The sequence below is a fragment of the Salvelinus namaycush genome, chromosome 4 (genome assembly GCF_016432855.1).
Source record: "Salvelinus namaycush isolate Seneca chromosome 4, SaNama_1.0, whole genome shotgun sequence".
Classification (NCBI taxonomy): domain Eukaryota; kingdom Metazoa; phylum Chordata; class Actinopteri; order Salmoniformes; family Salmonidae; genus Salvelinus; species Salvelinus namaycush.
Window position 1 is genome coordinate 2,556,285 of NC_052310.1, and position 20,176 is coordinate 2,576,460.

At 43.3% G+C, this 20,176-nt stretch overlaps 1 protein-coding gene across 1 annotated transcript in view; it reads left to right on the forward strand.

The window, feature by feature from the left end:
* capn1a (calpain 1, (mu/I) large subunit a) overlaps window positions 1-19,886 on the forward strand; it is a 52,140-nt gene extending 32,254 nt beyond the window's left edge. The window contains exons 11-22 of the mRNA XM_038990974.1: window positions 1,734-1,894; window positions 7,661-7,830; window positions 8,266-8,477; window positions 8,633-8,672; window positions 13,410-13,475; window positions 13,658-13,715; window positions 13,887-13,951; window positions 14,218-14,286; window positions 15,576-15,654; window positions 15,747-15,860; window positions 16,101-16,159; window positions 18,113-19,886. Coding sequence (XP_038846902.1) covers window positions 1,734-1,894; window positions 7,661-7,830; window positions 8,266-8,477; window positions 8,633-8,672; window positions 13,410-13,475; window positions 13,658-13,715; window positions 13,887-13,951; window positions 14,218-14,286; window positions 15,576-15,654; window positions 15,747-15,860; window positions 16,101-16,159; window positions 18,113-18,139 — 1,120 coding nt within the window. The 3' untranslated portion in view covers window positions 18,140-19,886. The remainder of the gene's footprint in view (window positions 1-1,733; window positions 1,895-7,660; window positions 7,831-8,265; window positions 8,478-8,632; window positions 8,673-13,409; window positions 13,476-13,657; window positions 13,716-13,886; window positions 13,952-14,217; window positions 14,287-15,575; window positions 15,655-15,746; window positions 15,861-16,100; window positions 16,160-18,112) is intronic.
* Window positions 19,887-20,176: the final 290 nt, after the last annotated feature.

A 20,176-nucleotide genomic window follows, 5' to 3' on the forward strand; every position in this document is an offset into this window, starting at 1 on the left:
GATTACATGCTGCCCTCTGATAGGATGAACAGCATGATTACATGCTGAGTTCTGGTAGGATGAACAGCATGATTACATGCTGAGTTCTGGTAGGATCAACAGCATGATTACATGCTGAGTTCTGGTAGGATGAACAGCATGATTACATGCTGCCCTCTGGTAGGATGAACAGCATGATTACATGCTGAGTTCTGGTAGGATGAACAGCATGATTACATGCTGAGTTCTGGTAGGATGAACAGCATGATTACATGCTGAGTTCTGGTAGGATGAACAGCATGATTACATGCTGAGTTCTGGTAGGATGAACAACATGATTACATGCTGAGTTCTGGTAGGATGAACAACATGATTACATGCTGAGTTCTGGTAGGATGAACAACATGATTACATGCTGAGTTCTGGTAGGATGAACAACATGATTACATGCTGAGTTCTCAGTTGTTTGAAATGACCCTGGTATTCTGTAATCTCAGAACCCAGAACCAACGTGTGCCGGTCAGCTTCTTCTACATCTATGTCACGAGAGACCAGGACATCTGCAACATCTTCAGCTGCCATTGTGATGAAAATATCATATACACTATATATACAAAATTGGAGACGCCTTCAAATTAGTGGATTCGGCTATTTCAGCCACACCCATTGCTGACAGGTGTATAAAATAGAGCACACAGCCATGCAATCTCCATAGACAAAACATTGGCAGTAGAATGGCCCGTACTGAAGAGCACAGTGACTTTCAACGCGGCACCATCATAGGATACCACCTTTCCAACAAGTCAGTTTGTGAAATGTCTGCCCTGCTAGAGCTGCCCCAGTCAACTGTAAGTGCTGTTATTGTGAAGTGGAAACGTCTAGGAGCAACAACGGCTCTGCCCCGAAGTGGTAGGCCACACAAGCTCACAGAACGGGACCGCCGAGTGCTGAAGCACGTAGCGTGTAAAAATCGTCTGTCCTCAGTTGCAACACTCACTACCGAGTTCCAAACTGCCTCTGGATGCAACGTCAGCACAATAACTGTTCTTCAGGAGCTTCATGAAATGGGTTTCCATGGCCGAGCATCTGCACACAAGCCTAAGATCATCATGCTAAATGCCAAGCATCGTCTGGAGTGGTGTAAAGCTCGCCGCCATTGGACTATGGAGCAGTGGAAACGCGTTCTCTGGAGTGATGAATCACGCTTCGCCATCTGGCAGTCCGACAGACTAATCTGGATTTGGTCGATGCCAGGAGAACGCTACCTACCCCAATGCATAGCGCCTACTGTAAAGTTTGGTGGATTCGGAATAATGGTCTGGGGCTGTTTTTCATGGTTCGGGCCCCTTAGTTCCAGTGAAGGGAAATCTTAACGCTACAGCCTACAATGATATTTTAGACGAGTCTGTGCTTCCAAGTTTGTAGCAATAGTTTGGGGAAGGCCCTTTCCTGTTTCAGCATGACAGTGCCCCCGTGCACGAAGCGAAGTCCATACAGAAATGGTTTGTCGAGGTCGGAGTGGAAGAACTTGACTGGCCTGCACAGAGCCCTGACCTCAACCCCATTGAATCACCCTAAGTCCCCATAGTAATGTTCCAACATCTAGTGGAAAGCCTTCCTAGAAGAGTGGAGGCTGTTATAGCAGCAAATGGGGAGGACCAACTCCATATTAATGCCCATGATTTTGGAATGAGATGTTGGACGAGTTGGTGTCCACATCCTTTTTTAAACACCCTATTCTCCCCTGTCTATAGGATGTCATTCCAGGAGTTCCTGAGGCAGTTTTCCCGTCTGGAGATCTGTAACCTGACGGCGGACGCTCTGAGTGAGGACGGCCTCAGCCACTGGAACACCATCAAGTTCCACGGCATGTGGAGACGGGGGAGTACCGCCGGGGGCTGCCGCAACCACCCCAGTGAGTCATAGAATATCCAACATATCTCCCAGAACACATAGAATATTTACATTACAGTATTACATTACAACGTTAACACCCCATACTGCAGAACGTTAACACCCCATACTGCAGAACGTTAACACCTCATACTGCAGAACGTTAACACCTCATACTGCAGAACGTTAACACCTCATACTGCAGAACGTTAACACCTCATACTGCAGAACGTTAACACCCCATACTGCAGAACGTTAACACCCCATACTGCAGAACGTTAACACCTCAACTCAACGTTAACACTCATACTGTAGAACGTTAACACTCATACTGCAGAACGTTAACACCCCATACTGCAGAACGTTAACACCTCCTACTGCAGAACGTTAACACCCCATACTGCAGAACGTTAACACCCCATACTGCAGAACGTTAACACCTCATACCGCAGTACGTTAACACCTCCTACTGTAGAACGTTAACACCTCCTACTGTAGAACGTTAACACCTCATACTGCAGAACGTTAACACCTCATACTGCAGAACGTTAACACCTCATACTGCAGAACGTTAACACCCCATACTGCAGAACGTTAACACCCCATACCGCAGAACGTTAACACCTCATACTGCAGAACGTTAACACCCCATACTGCAGAACGTTAACACCTCATACTGCAGAACGTTAACACCTCATACTGCAGAATGTTAACACCTCATACTGCAGAACGTTAACACCCCATACGCAGAACGTTAACACCTCATACTGCATACGTTAACACCTCATACTGCAGAACGTTAACACATACTGCAGAATGTTAACACCTCATACTGCAGAACGTTAACACCTCATACTGCAGAACGTAACACTCATACTCAGAACGTTAACACCTCATACTGCGAATGTTAACACCCCATACTGTGAACGTTAACACCCATACAGCAAACGTTAATACCTCATACCGCAGAACGTTAACACCTCAACTGCAGAACGTTAACACCATACCGCAGAACGTTAACACCTCATACCGCAGAACGTTAACACCTCATACTGCAGAACGTTAACACCTCATACTGCAGAACGTTAACACCTCATACTGCAGAACGTTAACACCTCATACTGCAGAACGTTAACACCCATACTGCAGAACGTTAACACCTCATACTGCAGAACGTTAACACCTCATACTGCAGAACGTTAACACCCTCATACTGCAGAACGTTAACACCTCATACTGACGACCGTTAACACCTCATACTGCAGAACGTTAACACCTCATACTGCAGAACGTTAACACCTCATACTGCAGAACGTTAACACCCCATACTGCAGAACGTTAACACCTCATACTGCAGAACGTTAACACCCCATACTGCAGAACGTTAACACCTCATACTGCAGAACGTTAACACCCCATACCGCAGAACGTTAACACCCCATACCGCAGAACGTTAACACCCTCATACTGCAGAACGTTAACACCTCATACTGCAGAACGTTAACACCCCATACTGCAGAACGTTAACACCTCATACTGCAGAACGTTAACACCTCATACTGCAGAACGTTAACACCCCATACTGCAGACGTTAACACCCATACTGCAGAACGTAACACCCCCTACTGCAGAACGTTAACACCCATACTGCAGAACGTAACACCCCTACTGCAGAACGTTAACACCTCCTACTGTAGACGTTAACCCCATACTGCAGAACGTTAACACCTATACTGAGAACGTTAACACCCATACTGCAGAACGTTAACACCTCATACTGCAGAACGTTAACACCTCATACTGCAGAACGTTAACACCTCATACTGCAGAACGTTAACACCTCATACTGCAGAACGTTAACACCCCATACTGCAGAACGTTAACACCTCATACTGCAGAACGTTAACACCTCCTACTGTAGAACGTTAACACCTCATACTGCAGAACGGTAACACCTCATACTGCAGAACGTTAACACCTCATACTGCAGAACGTTAACACCCCATACTGCAGAACGTTAACACCTCATACTGCAGAACGTTAACACCCCATACTGCAGAACGTTAACACCCCATACTGCAGCCTCTACTAGCCTCGTGTATATAGTCTCATTATTGTTATTTTATTGTGTTACTATTTCATTTTTTTTTATTTAACACATTTTTCTTACTTTTTAACTCTGCATTGTTTGTAAGTAAGTATTTCACGGTAAAGTCTACACCTGTCGTATTCGGCACATTCAACAAATAAAAATGTGATTTGATTTGACCAGATGGGATATCTATAACACTTGTATGGATTACCTTAATGCCTCCTCCTCTATTGTCCAGACACGTTCTGGATCAACCCCCCCAGTATAACTCTGTCTTATCTCTGTGTTACTCTAGACACGTTCTGGATCAACCCCCCCAGTATAACTCTGTCTTATCTCTGTGTTACTCCAGACACGTTCTGGATCAACCCCCCAGTATAACTCTGTCTTATCTCTGTTACTCTAGACACGTTCTGGATCAACCCCCCCAGTATAACTCTGTCTTATCTCGTGTTTACTCCAGACACGTTCTGGATCAACCCCCAGTATAACTCTGTCTTATCTCTGTGTTACTCTAGACACGTTCTGGATCAACCCCCAGTATAACTCTGTCTTATCTCTCTGTTACTCTAGACACGTTCTGGATCAACCCCCCAGTATAACTCTGTCTTATCTCTGTGTTACTCTAGACGTTTCTGGCAAACCCCCCAGTATAACTCTGTCTTATCTCTGTGTTACTCTAGACACGTTCTGGTTCAACCCCCCAGTATAACTCTGTCTTATCTCTGTGTTACTCTAGACACGTTCTGGATCAACCCCCAGTATAACTCTGTCTTATCTCTGTGTTATCTAGACACGTTCTGGATCAACCCCCCCAGTATAACTCTGCTTATCTCTGTGTTACTCTAGACACTTTCTGGATCAACCCCCCCAGTATAACTCTGTCTTATCTCTGTGTTACTCTAGACACGTTCTGGATCAACCCCCCAGTATAACTCTGTCTATCTCTGTGTTACTCTAGACACTTTCTGGATCAACCCCCCCAGTATAACTCTGTCTTATCTCTGTGTTACTCAGACACGTTCTGGATCAACCCCCCCCCCCCCCTAGTATAAACTCTGTCTTATCTCTGTGTTACTCTAGACACGTTCTGGATCAACCCCCCCAGTATAACTCTGTCTTATCTCTGTGTTACTCTAGACACGTTCTGGATCAACCCCCCAGTATAACTCGTCTTATCTGTGTGTTACTCCAGACACGTTTCGGATCAACCCCCCCAGTATAACTCTGTTTATCTCTCTGTTACTCTAGACACGTTCTGGATCAACCCCCCAGTATAACTGTCTTATCTCTGTGTTACTCTAGACACGTTCTGGATCAACCCCCCCAGTATAACTCTGTCTTATCTGTGTGTTACTCCAGACACGTTCTGGATCAACCCACCCAGTATAACTCTGTCTTATCTTGTGTTACTTAGACACGTTCTGGATCAACCCCCCCAGTATAACTCTGTCTTATCTGTGTGTTACCCAGACACGTTCTGGATCAACCCCCCCAGTATAACTCTGTCTTATCTCTCTGTTACTCTAGACACGTTCTGGATCAACCCCCCCAGTATAACTCTGTCTTATCTCTCTGTTACTCTAGACACGTTCTGGATCAACCTCCAGTATAACTCTGTCTTATCTCTCTGTTACTTAGACACGTTCTGGATCAACCCCCCAGTATAACTCTGTCTTATCTCTCTGTTACTCAGACACGTTCTGACAACCCCCCCAGTATAACTCTCTTATCTCTGTGTTACTCTAGACACGTTCTGGATTAACCCCCAGTATAACACTGTCTTATCTCTGTGTTACTAGACACGTTCTGGATCAACCCCCCAGAATAACTCTGTCTTATCTCTGTGTTACTCTAGACACGTTCTGGATCAACCCCAGTATAACTCTGTCTTATCTCTGTGTTACTCTAGACACGTTCTGGATCAACCCCCCCAGTATAACTCTGTCTTATCTCTGTGTTACTCCAGACACGTTCTGGATCAACCCCCAGTATAACTCTGTCTTATCTCTGTGTTACTCTAGACACGTTCTGGATCAACCCAGTATAACTCTGTCTTATCTCTGTGTTCTTAGACACGTTCTGGATCACACCCCCAGTATAACTCTGTCTTATCTCTGTGTTACTCCAGACACGTCTGGATCAACCCCCCCAGATAACTCTGTCTTATCTCTCTGTTACTCTAGACACGTTCTGGATCAACCCCCCCAGTATAACTCTGTCTTATCTCTGTGTTACTCTAGACACGTTCTGGTTCAACCCCCCAGTATAACTCTGTCTTATCTCTGTGTTACTCTAGACACGTTCTGGATTAACCCCCAGTATAACACTGTCTTATCTCTGTGTTACTCTAGACACGTTCTGGATCAACCCCCCAGAATAACTCTGTCTTATCTCTGTGTTACTCCAGACACGTTCTGGATCAACCCCCCCAGTATAACTCTGTCTTATCTCTGTGTTACTCTAGACACGTTCTGGGTCAACCCCCAGTATAACTCTGTCTTATCTCTCTGTTACTCTAGACACGTTCTGGATCAATCCCCCCAGTATAACTCTGTCTTATCTCTGTGTTACTCCAGACACGTTCTGGATCAACCCCCAGTATAACTCTGTCTTATCTCTGTGTTACTCCAGACACGTTCTGGATCAACCCCCCCAGTATAACTCTGTCTTATCTCTGTGTTACTCTAGACACGTTCTAGATCAACCCCCCCAGTATAACTCTGTCTTATCTCTGTTACTCTAGACACGTTCTGGTTCAACCCCCCAGTATAACTCTGTCTTATCTCTGTGTTACTCTAGACACGTTCTGGATCAACCCCCCCAGTATAACTCTGTCTTATCTCTGTGTTACTCTAGACACGTTCTGGATCAACCCCCCCAGTATAACTCTGTCTTATCTCTGTGTTACTCTAGACACGTTCTGGTTCAACCCCCCAGTATAACTCTGTCTTATCTCTGTGTTACTCTAGACACGTTCTGGATCAACCCCCAGTATAACTCTGTCTTATCTCTGTGTACTCCAGACACGTTCTGGATCAACCCCCCGTATAACTCGTCTATATCTCTGTTACTCTAGACACGTTCTGGATCAACCCCCCCAGTATAACTCTGTCTTATCTCTGTGTTACTCTAGACACGTTCTGGATCAACCCCCCAGTATAACTCTGTCTTATCTCTGTGTTACTCCAGACACGTTCTGGATCAACCCCCCCCAGTATAACTCTGTCTTATCTCTGTGTTACTCCAGACACGTTCTGGATAAACCCCCCCAGTATAACTCTGTCTTATCTCTGTGTTACTCTAGACACGTTCTGGATCAACCCCCCCAGTAAACTGTCTTATCTCTGTGTTACTCCAGACAAGTTCTGGATAAACCCCCCCAGTATAACTCTGTCTTATCTCTGTGTTACTCTAGACACGTTCTGGGGTCAACCCCCAGTATAATCTGTCTTATCTCGTGTACTCTAGACACGTTCTGGATCAACCCCCCCAGTATAACTCTGTCTTATCTCTGTGTTACTCCAGACACGTTCTGGATCAACCCCCCCAGTATAACTCTGTCTTATCTCTCTGTTACTCTAGACACGTTCTGGATCAACCCCCCCAGTATAACTGTCTTATCTCTGTGTTACTCTAGACACATTCTGGTTCAACCCCCCAGTATAACTCTGTCTTATCTCTGTGTTACTCTAGACACGTTCTGGATCAACCCCCAGTATAAGATCACTCTGCTAGAGGAGGATGACGACCCTGAGGATGACGAGGTGGCTTGTAGCTTCCTGGTGGCTTTGATGCAGAAGGACAGGAGGAGGTACCGGAAACAGGGACAGGACATGCACACCATCGGGTTCGCCATCTACGAGGTGAGAAACGAGCTTCTAAGGAGTCTACAGCCTAACATCTCTGGTGGGGCTGGACACTACCCTCTCATTAGTTTGCTTTTCACAGAAATTCATTGTTTTCATCCTTTAATGTTGTATCTTCTGTTTGTGCAGATTCCAGAAGAGGTATAAAGAATTTTACCACAGCTGTACATTTAGGCTCATGTATTTTGGGCATTGTGAAAATGATCCAACTTGGGTATGGCTATAAATGCGTTCTTCCTTTTTAAATGGCACTCATTTACATGAATATGGGCCAGTTTCCCGGACACAGGTTAATCCTAATCTTGGACTAAGAAGCATTTTTAATTGAGAATTTCCATTGAACATTTTTTGGGGGGGGGTTTTAGGACTTAACCTGTGTCTGGTAAACTGGGCTACAGCAGATGTAGTTGAAGACATATATTTTCCTTCCAGTACAGGGGCTGTCAGAACGTGCACCTGAAGAAAGACTTCTTCCTGACCCACTCATCCTGCGCTCGCTCTGAGACCTTCATCAACCTGAGAGAGGTCAGCAACCGTCTCCGTTTGCCTCCGGGAGAATATCTCATCGTCCCCTCCACCTTCGAGTCTGGCCAGGAGGCTGACTTTGTCCTGCGAGTCTTCACTGAGAAACAGTCTGAGACAGAGTAAGTGTGTGTGATCCTGTAATTCATGACATATGGCTTTTTTTTTTAAGACTTGATATGTGGGTCACCATGCCTCTCTGTGTGTGTGTGTGTGTGTGTGTGTGTGTGTGTGTGTGTGTATGTATATTTTCAATGTGTCTGTTTTCTCATTCCAGAGAGCTAGACGATGAAATCGCAGCAGACCTGGAAGATGAGGTGGGTTTTCCTGTTTAGTCACTCACTACCATAACTACTATGGCTAAAATAGTCACTACTATGGATAGAACAGTCACTACCATAACTACTATGGCTAAAATAGTCACTACTATGGATAGAACAGTCACTACCATAACTACTATGGCTAAAATAGTCACTACTATGGATAGAACAGTCACTACCATAACTACTATGGCTAAAATAGTCACTACTATGGATAGAACAGTCACTACCATAACTACTATGAATAGAACAGTCACTACCATAACTACTATGAATAGAACAGTCACTACCATAACTACTATGAATAGAACAGTCACTACTATAACTACTATGAATAGAACAGTCACTACTATAACTACTATGAATAGAAGAGTCACTACTATAACTACTATGAATAGAACAGTCACTACTATGAACAGAACAGTCACTACTATGAATAGAACAGTCACTACTATGGATAGAACAGTCACTACTATGGATAGAACAGTCACTACTATAACTACTATGAATAGAACAGTCACTACTATAACTACTATGAATAGAACAGTCACTACCATAACTACTATGAATAGAACAGTCACTACTATGAATAGAACAGTCACTACCATAACTACTATGGATAGAACAGTCACTACTATGGATAGAACAGTCACTACCATAACTACTATGAATAGAACAGTCACTACCATAACTACTATGAATAGAACAGTCACTACTATGGATAGAACAGTCACTACTATAACTACTATGGATAGAACAGTCACTACTATGAATAGAACAGTCACTACCATAACTACTATGAATAGAACAGTCACTACTATGGATAGAACAGTCACTACCATAACTACTATGAATAGAACAGTCACTACCATAACTACTATGAATAGAACAGTCACTACTATGGATAGAACAGTCACTACTATAACTACTATGGATAGAACAGTCACGACTATGAATAGAACAGTCACTACCATAACTACTATGAATAGAACAGTCACTACTATAACTACTATGGATAGAACAGTCACTACTATGAATAGAACAGTCACTACCATAACTACTATGAATAGAACAGTCACTACTATAACTACTATGGATAGAACAGTCACTACTATGAATAGAACAGTCACTACCATAACTACTATGGATAGAACAGTCACTACCATAACTACTATGAATAGAACAGTCACTACCATAACTACTATGGATAGAACAGTCACTACTATGAATAGAACAGTCACTACCATAACTACTATGAATAGAACAGTCACTACCATAACTACTATGGATAGAACAGTCACTACTATGAATAGAACAGTCACTACCATAACTACTATGAATAGAACAGTCACTACCATAACTACTATAAATAGAACAGTCACTACTATGGATAGAACAGTCACTACCATAACTACTATGAATAGAACAGTCACTACTCTGAATAGAACAGTCACTACCATAACTACTATGAATAGAACAGTCACTACTATGAATAGAACAGTCACTACTATGGATAGAACAGTCACTACTATAACTACTATGAATAGAACAGTCACTACTATAACTACTATGAATAGAACAGTCACTACTATAACTACTATGAATAGAACAGTCACTACTATGAACAGAACAGTCACTACTATGAATAGAACAGTCACTACTATGAATAGAACAGTCACTACTATGGATAGAACAGTCACTACTATGGATAGAACAGTCACTACTATGGATAGAACAGTCACTACTATAATTACTATGAATAGAACAGTCACTACTATAACTACTATGAATAGAACAGTCACTACCATAACTACTATGAATAGAACAGTCACTACTATGAATAGAACAGTCACTACCATAACTACTATGGATAGAACAGTCACTACTATGGATAGAACAGTCACTACCATAACTACTATGAATAGAACAGTCACTACCATAACTACTATGAATAGAACAGTCACTACTATGGATAGAACAGTCACTACTATAACTACTATGGATAGAACAGTCACTACTATGAATAGAACAGTCACTACCATAACTACTATGAATAGAACAGTCACTACTATGGATAGAACAGTCACTACCATAACTACTATGAATAGAACAGTCACTACCATAACTACTATGAATAGAACAGTCACTACTATGGATAGAACAGTCACTACTATAACTACTATGGATAGAACAGTCACGACTATGAATAGAACAGTCACTACCATAACTACTATGAATAGAACAGTCACTACTATAACTACTATGGATAGAACAGTCACTACTATGAATAGAACAGTCACTACCATAACTACTATGAATAGAACAGTCACTACTATAACTACTATGGATAGAACAGTCACTACTATGAATAGAACAGTCACTACCATAACTACTATGGATAGAACAGTCACTACCATAACTACTATGAATAGAACAGTCACTACCATAACTACTATGGATAGAACAGTCACTACTATGAATAGAACAGTCACTACCATAACTACTATGAATAGAACAGTCACTACCATAACTACTATGGATAGAACAGTCACTACTATGAATAGAACAGTCACTACCATAACTACTATGAATAGAACAGTCACTACCATAACTACTATAAATAGAACAGTCACTACTATGGATAGAACAGTCACTACCATAACTACTATGAATAGAACAGTCACTACTATGAATAGAACAGTCGCTACCATAACTACTATGAATAGAACAGTCACTACTATGGATAGAACAGTCACTACTATGGATAGAACAGTCACTACTATAACTACTATGAATAGAACAGTCACTACTATAACTACTATGAATAGAACAGTCACTACCATAACTACTATGAATAGAACAGTCACTACTATGAATAGAACAGTCACTACCATAACTACTATGGATAGAACAGTCACTACTATGGATAGAACAGTCACTACCATAACTACTATGAATAGAACAGTCACTACCATAACTACTATGAATAGAACAGTCACTACTATGGATAGAACAGTCACTACTATAACTACTATGGATAGAACAGTCACTACTATGAATAGAACAGTCACTACCATAACTACTATGAATAGAACAGTCACTACCATAACTACTATGAATAGAACAGTCACCACCATAACTACTATGAATAGAACAGTCACTACTATGGATAGAACAGTCACTACTATAACTACTATGGATAGAACAGTCACGACTATGAATAGAACAGTCACTACCATAACTACTATGAATAGAACAGTCACTACTATAACTACTATGGATAGAACAGTCACTACTATGAATAGAACAGTCACTACCATAACTACTATGAATAGAACAGTCACTACTACAACTACTATGGATAGAACAGTCACTACTATGAATAGAACAGTCACTACCATAACTACTATGAATAGAACAGTCACTACCATAACTACTATAATTAGAACAGTCACTACTATGAATAGAACAGTCACTACCATAACTACTATGAATAGAACAGTCACTACCATAACTACTATGAATAGAAGAGTCACTACCATAACTACTATGAATAGAACAGTCACTACTATAACTACTATGGATAGAACAGTCACTACTATGAATAGAACAGTCACTACCATAACTACTATGGATAGAACAGTCACTACTATGAATAGAACAGTCACTACCATAACTATGGATAGAACAGTCACTACCATAACTACTATGGATAGAACAGTCACTACTATGGATAGAACAGTCACTACTATAACTACTATGAATATAACAGTCACTACCATAACTACTATGGATAGAACAGTCACTACTATAACTACTATGGATAGAACAGTCACTACTATGAATAGAACAGTCACTACCATAACTACTATGGATAGAACAGTCACTACTATGAATAGAACAGTCACTACTATAACTACTATGAATATAACAGTCACTACCATAACTACTATGGATAGAACAGTCACTACTATAACTACTATGAATAGAACAGTCACTACCATAACTACTATGGATAGAACAGTCACTACTATAACTACTATGGATAGAACAGTCACTACCATAACTACTATGGATAGAACAGTCACTACTATGGATAGAACAGTCACTACTATGAATAGAACAGTCACTACCATATCTACTATGGATAGAACAGTCACTACTATAACTACTATGAATAGAACAGTCACTACCATAACTACTATGAATAGAACAGTCACTACTATGAATAGAACAGTCACTACCATAACTACTATGGATAGAACAGTCACTACTATGGATAGAACAGTCACTACCATAACTACTATGGATAGAACAGTCACTACTATAACTACTATGAATAGAACAGTCACTACTATGAATAGAACAGTCACTACCATAACTACTATGGATAGAACAGTCACTACCATAACTACTATGAATAGAACAGTCACTACTATGAATAGAACAGTCACTACCATAACTACTATGGATAGAACAGTCACTACCATAACTACTATGGATAGAACAGTCACTACCATAACTACTATGAATAGAACAGTCACTACCATAACTACTATGGATAGAACAGTCACTACCATAACTACTATGAACAGAACATAAGACATAGTAACTAATGTAGACAATGTTGCTGTCTTGGTGGTCACTATGGTTTTTATATTGTACACCGTGTCCTTCTGATTAAATGGTTGGAATGTAATATCACAGCCTGATTCTCAACCTGTTCTCTTGTAGGATGACATCAGTGAAGATGACATCGAAGACTCATTCAAATCCATGTTTGCTCAGCTGGCAGGAGAGGTGGGTTTCCCTTATTGGTCTGTTAGCTGTTAGCTAAGTTAGAGATGTCCATCGTAGGAATATCAGCTATGTTATATCTAATTCAGATTACAAATATTCTTGAACTGGGACCTTCAAGATTTTTCTAAACCTATGCAATGTCTAAGCCTTGTTTTTTTCTCAATCGCTCTTCTGTGTTTTAGGATATGGAGATTTCTGTCCGTGAGCTTAGGACCATCCTGAACAGAGTAGTGACTAGACGTGAGTACAGCTGTTTCCTTTGGGTTTGAACCGCCCTATTTCCTGATAGTCCAAACCCCAACCTAGTCCACCGTTGGTGTATGTCCCCCCTTCTCAGGAGGACAGGAGGTAGCCTTGTGGGTTCTGCTGTGGGAAGACTCATCAGTTTAACTGTTTGTTGTTTGATTTCAGACGAAGACCTGAAGACAGACGGTTTCAGTATGGAGTCCTGTAGGACCATGGTCAACCTCATGGATGTATCCTTTTCACGTTGTTTTTCCCCACACCCGTACTCTGGACAGGACTCGCCCGACCCTTGCTAATTCTAAAGAGTTGGGAGTGGCCAGTGGTCTCTCAAGACCCTATAGACTTGAGAACCCTTTTGATTTGACAGTCCTCCTGCTAATCAGCTCCCTTTATGCTGTCGGTATTGAACAGGGTCTCCACACTAGCAGGATGTCTCTGATTGGCTTACTGAAGAGTTTCCTTTTTTTTACATTCCTTGACTCAGCAAATCCCCCAGAAGGATGGCACTGCCCGTCTCGGCCTGGTAGAGTTCCAGATGCTCTGGAATAAGATCAGGAAGTGGCTGGTAAGGCCTGACTTGAATCCTAAACGGCTCCCTATTCCTAATATAATGCACTATGGCCCAGAAATCTATCTGGGTTCGAGTTACCCTGGACAATTAGGCTTTGGGACATATACCTAGTTCATCTATAACCATGTACTGTTGTTGATGAGAACTAAGGGGACTGTAAATTCCTTAGGGCCCAGTTTGTATCTGGCTTGAAGGTGCACAATACTGATTAATTTAATACGACTCTGCATTAATCTACAGCCTTTTGTACAACTGCAATAACAGGCATAACACAGCATATAGACTCAGTGGACAGTTTATTAGGTACACCACCCCGTTCACAAAAAATGGTTCGCTCCTACAGACAGTGAGAGTCAGGTGGCCGTGGCTTGCTATATAAAACAGGCAGACATCAAGGCATTCAGTTACTGTTTGATTGAACGTTAGAATGGGGAAAGACAAGTGACCTAAGCGACTTTGAGGATGGTATGATCGTCGGTGCCAGGCACGCCGGGTCAAGAATCGTGCAAACTAACAGGCGGGCCACAAACAGTTAAATAACGACGCAGTACGACAGAACGGCATCTCGGGAACGCACAACTGGTCGATCCTTGTCATGGATGGGCCATTGCAGCTGACGACCACACGGGGTTCCTATCAGATAAAAACAAGAAGAAGCAGCTCCTCCAGTACCAGTACCAGCACGCCATCACCAACACTGGAAAAGTGTGTGTGGAAAAACATCTCCTGGACCGACGAATCCCACTTCCTGTCGCGTCGTTGTTGATGGCAGAGTCAGGATTTGGCATCGGCAGCATGAGTCCATGGTCCCATCCTGCCTGGTGTCAACCGTACAGACTGGTGGTGTAATGGAGTGTGAGGAATGTTTTCCTGGCACCGATAGGTCCCTTGATACCAATTGAACAACGTTTCCATGCCCCGAAGAATGCAGGCTGTTCTGGAGGCAAAAGGTTGGGTTCTGACCTGGTACTAGATGGGTGTATCTAATAAACTGGCCACTGAGTATACACTTCCATATATTTGAACCTAATATACTGAATCATTCAAAGAAATGCATGTATTTCCTACCTTTTGAAATCTGTATGGCCATGATTCAATCAAAGGTGCGTTATAGCGCCAGGCACTATTGAATCTGACAATGCTTATTTTATAGGCATTTTCCATGACGTTCACAGAGATCGCATTTCATGGTTAAACGCTGGGCATGTAGTCGGCTGCGACATAACGAGACATGAAATTGAATCCCGGGCCTATGTCTATAATATATGTGTGTTTATCGGTAGGTCATCTATAGAGAATATGACATGGACAAGTCGGGATCCATGAGCTCCTATGAGATGCGACTTGCTGTGGAGTCGGCAGGTATAGTTACACACACACACACACACACACACACACACACACACACACACACACACACACACACACAACTGACTCTGTCGTCTCCCTCGTAGGTTTTAAACTGAACAACAGACTGAATCAGGTCCTAGTGGCTCGCTATGCTGAGAATGAGGCCATAGACTTTGACAACTTCATCTGCTGTCTGGTCAAACTGGAAGCCATGTTTAGTAAGTACTGTACTGTTAGTTAATCAAGATGGATGTACTGTGTGTAGACCTAATGCATGCTAAACCAGTTACCTGGGTAGTGTTCATTAGGGCATGCAACCGTTAATGCTTTAACTTTTTTCTTATTGCACAAGTCTAGGTAGTCCCGCCTTGTTTTCTTCCATTTGGTGCCTAATCGACATGCCCCTGGTCATATCCTATCAAAGTTATCATTCATAAATGCACTTACTATTTTTACAGGATCTTTCCAGCAGCTAGACAAAGAGGGAGAAGGAGTGGCTGAGCTGAACATCACTGAGGTGAGTCCTGGATCTGAGGTGAATATCTCTGAGGTGGGTTCTGGATCTGAGGTGAATCTCTGAGGTGGGTTCTGGATCTGAGGTGGGTCCTGGATCTGAGGTGGGTCCTGGATCTGAGGTGGGTCCTGGATCTGAGGTGAATATCTCTGAGGTGGGTCCTTCATCTGAGATGAATATCTCTGAGGTGGGTTCTGGATCTGAGGTGAATATCTCTGAGGTGGGTTCTGTATCTGAGGTGAATATCTCTGAGGTGGGTCCTGGATCTGAGATGAATCTCTGAGGTGGGTCCTTCATCTGAGATGAATCTCTGAGGTGGGTTATGGATCTGAGGTGAGTCCTGGATCTGAGGTGGGTTCTGGATCTGAGGTGGGTCCTGGATCTGAGGTGGGTCCTGGATCTGAGGTGAATCTCTGAGGTGGGTCCTGGATCTGAGGTGGGTTCTGGATCTGAGGTGAATATCTCTGAGGTGTTTCCTGGATCTGAGATGAATATCTCTGAGGTGGGTTCTGGATCTGAGGTGAATATCTCTGAGGTGGGTTCTGTATCTGAGGTGAATATCTCTGAGGTGGGTCCTGGATCTGAGATGAATCTCTGAGGTGGGTTATGGATCTGAGGTGAGTCCTGGATCTGAGGTGGGTTCTGGATCTGAGGTGGGTCCTGGATCTGAGGTGAATCTCTGAGGTGGGTTCTGTATCTGAGGTGAATATCTCTGAGGTGGGTCCTGGATCTGAGATGAATCTCTGAGGTGGGTTATGGATCTGAGGTGAGTCCTGGATCTGAGGTGGGTCCTGGATCTGAGGTGGGTCCTGGATCTGAGATGAATCTCTGAGGTGGGTCCTTCATCTGAGATGAATCTCTGAGGTGGGTTATGGATCTGAGGTGAGTCCTGGATCTGAGGTGGGTTCTGGATCTGAGGTGGGTCCTGGATCTGAGGTGAATCTCTGAGGTGGGTTATGGATCTGAGGTGAGTCCTGGATCTGAGGTGGGTTCTGGATCTGAGGTGGGTCCTGGATCTGAGATGAATCTCTGAGGTGGGTTATGGATCTGAGGTGAATATCTCTGAGGTGGGTCCTGGATCTGAGATGAATCTCTGAGGTGGGTTATGGATCTGAGGTGAGTCCTGGATCTGAGGTGGGTCCTGGATCTAAGGTGGGTCCTGGATCTGAGATGAATCTCTGAGGTGGGTCCTTCATCTGAGATGAATCTCTGAGGTGGGTTATGGATCTGAGGTGAGTCCTGGATCTGAGGTGGGTTCTGGATCTGAGGTGGGTCCTGGATCTGAGGTGGGTCCTGGATCTGAGGTGAATATCTCTGAGGTGTTTCCTGGATCTGAGATGAATATCTCTGAGGTGGGTCCTGGATCTGAGGTGAATCTCTGAGGTGGGTTCTGGATCTGAGGTGAATATCTCTGAGGTGGGTACTGGATCATTCTCTACATTTTCAACAAACAGCCATGCATTTTAGCAGCCTGTGGTCTAGTGTCTAACTTCTCTCCTCTCTGTCCTTCTCTCCTCTCTGTCCATCTCTCTTCCTCTCTTCTCTGTCCATCTCTCTTTCTCTCCTCTCTGTCCATTTCTCCCTAAATCTCATCTCTGTCCATCTCTCCCTTTCTCTCATCTCTGTCTACCGGTCACTCTTTTTCTCTCCTCTGTCCACTGGTCTCTCTCTTTCTTTCCTCTCTGTCCACCGGACTCTCTCTTTCTCTCCTCTCTGTCCACCGGTCTCTCTCTTTCTCTCCTCTCTGTCCACCGGTCTCTCTCTTTCTCTCCTCTCTGTCCACCGGTCTCTCTCTTTCTCTCCTCTCTGTCCACCGGTCTCTCTCTTTCTCTCCATCGGCCTCTGTTTCTCTCTCTTCTCTGTCCATCGGTCTCTCTCTTTCACGCCTCTCTGTCCATCTCTTTCTTTCCTCTCTGTCCATCGGCCTCTTTCTCTCTTCTTCCTGTACGTATTCAGTGGCTGTATATGACCATGTGTGGTTGAAGAGGACCAGTTTTCTCCCAGGAGAGGGACAGACCGAACAGCCAACGTGCCCCGGCAAAGTGCTTCTTCACTGGGCTCATATAGATCTACTGTAGCCTCTTCCCTGAAACCATGCGTATCTTCCTAGCCTTTATCTTCCTCTGCCTGATCTGAACTATAGGGCTGACCTGTACTGTACTGACTCAGATATTTTATTTCTCCATGGTCCCTTCCAGCACAGTTCCAGCTACTATGGTGAAAGAATAACCAGCCCTGTTCAGTTCGGCTCAGTTTGGCCCTATAGTGTGAATCAGTTACTCCTGCCAACTACACTACAGCAAACCCTGACCCACCCCCCCTCAGCCTGCCAACTACACTACAGCACGGCCCCTCACCCACACCCCTCAGCCTGCCAACTACACTACAGCACGGCCCCTCACCCACCCCACCTCAGCCTGCCAACTACACTACAGCACGGCCCCTCACCCACCCCACCTCAGCCTGCCAACTACACTACAGCACGGCCCCTCACCCACCCCACCTCAGCCTGCCAACTACACTACAGCACGGCCCCTCACCCACCCCACCTCAGCCTGCCAACTACACTACAGCACGGCCCCTCACCCACACCCCTCAGCCTGCCAACTACACTACAGCACGGCCCCTCACCCACACCCCTCAGCCTGCCAACTACACTACAGCACGGCCCCTCACCCACACCCCTCAGCCTGCCAACTACACTACAGCACGGCCCCTCACCCACCCCACCCCTCCAGCTACACTACAGCACGGCCCCTCACCCACCCCAGCTAACCCCATATAGCAGTGAGGGTTCTACTAGCCATGTAATGCAGGGCGAGACCCTCCGACCAAGCTAAAGACCACACACACCCCATGCTACGGGGTTACCTATGCAAAATGTTAGAATTGTTTTTGGTTTTTTAAAAACATTTTATTCACTGTGGAATTGTAGATATGTCTGTAAACAAAGCGAGATGCACGACACTAATGAGCCATACTGGTATCGTCCCGGCCCTACTAGAGCTGTCTGTGAACAGCATGGGTCAGAGCACGAAGCATCAGTGTGACTGTATGGAAACACGTTTTTTTAAATCACATTAGTTGAATTGAAGAGGATCAGGTCTGTTTGTCTTTTTGCTGTGTAGTGCACGTGGACTGTTTCATCACCTTGTTGACCCACCGTGGGGTGTTATGGGAATATTAACAGATAGTACATCTGGGAGACTCACTCACCGAGGGTCTGTCAACAACGTTGTCAAAGATATTTCTCTTTAGATGTTTAGGTTTATAATTTTGTGAGATATGAAGGAAGTATCTTGATTATCGCAGTGTTCTGGGTAATATAATTAGTCTTATTCCCATAAACATTTGATTTTTTTTAACCACAGCTGATATTTGAGGACATTATTTGACTATGCCCACTAGGTGGAAGTATTGAAGAGTCTCAGTGTGGCGATCACGGTACTGCAGTTGTAGAAAGTTACTGTATATGAGGAAATACAGTATTTTAGTTATTAAACGGAACAAAAGTATAACTGACAAATAACAAATCATCGTTTTTATGGGGGGTTTAAAACATCTCATATTGGATAATATTTTAGAGACTGAGACCACGTGGATTGGATTACAATGCAGATTAAAGGGATGGTTAATCTAATTTTCATTGGGTAAAATGTATTTGAGTGGATTGGATTAAAGGGATGGTTAATGTATTTGAGTGGATTGAATTAAAGGGATGGTTAATGTATTTGAGTTGTCTCTATGAATGATCAATAAGACCAAAGGAAGCAATGCGAGGAGTTCAACATAATTAACATAATTAAATCCATCAATGTCTACTGTACTAACAAGATGCCTCTCCCTATACTTTACATTTTAGAACATATTTCAAATGAGTAAATAAGATCACTTGTTTTATCCCAATGTTTTTTTCATTGCATCTAATATCTAAATGTTGCTGTTTGAAAAGTTCTGATTGTGTCAAGCCTGTCTGCAAAAGCTAGGGATTGTGAATGTAGGGTGTGCCTTCAATAAATA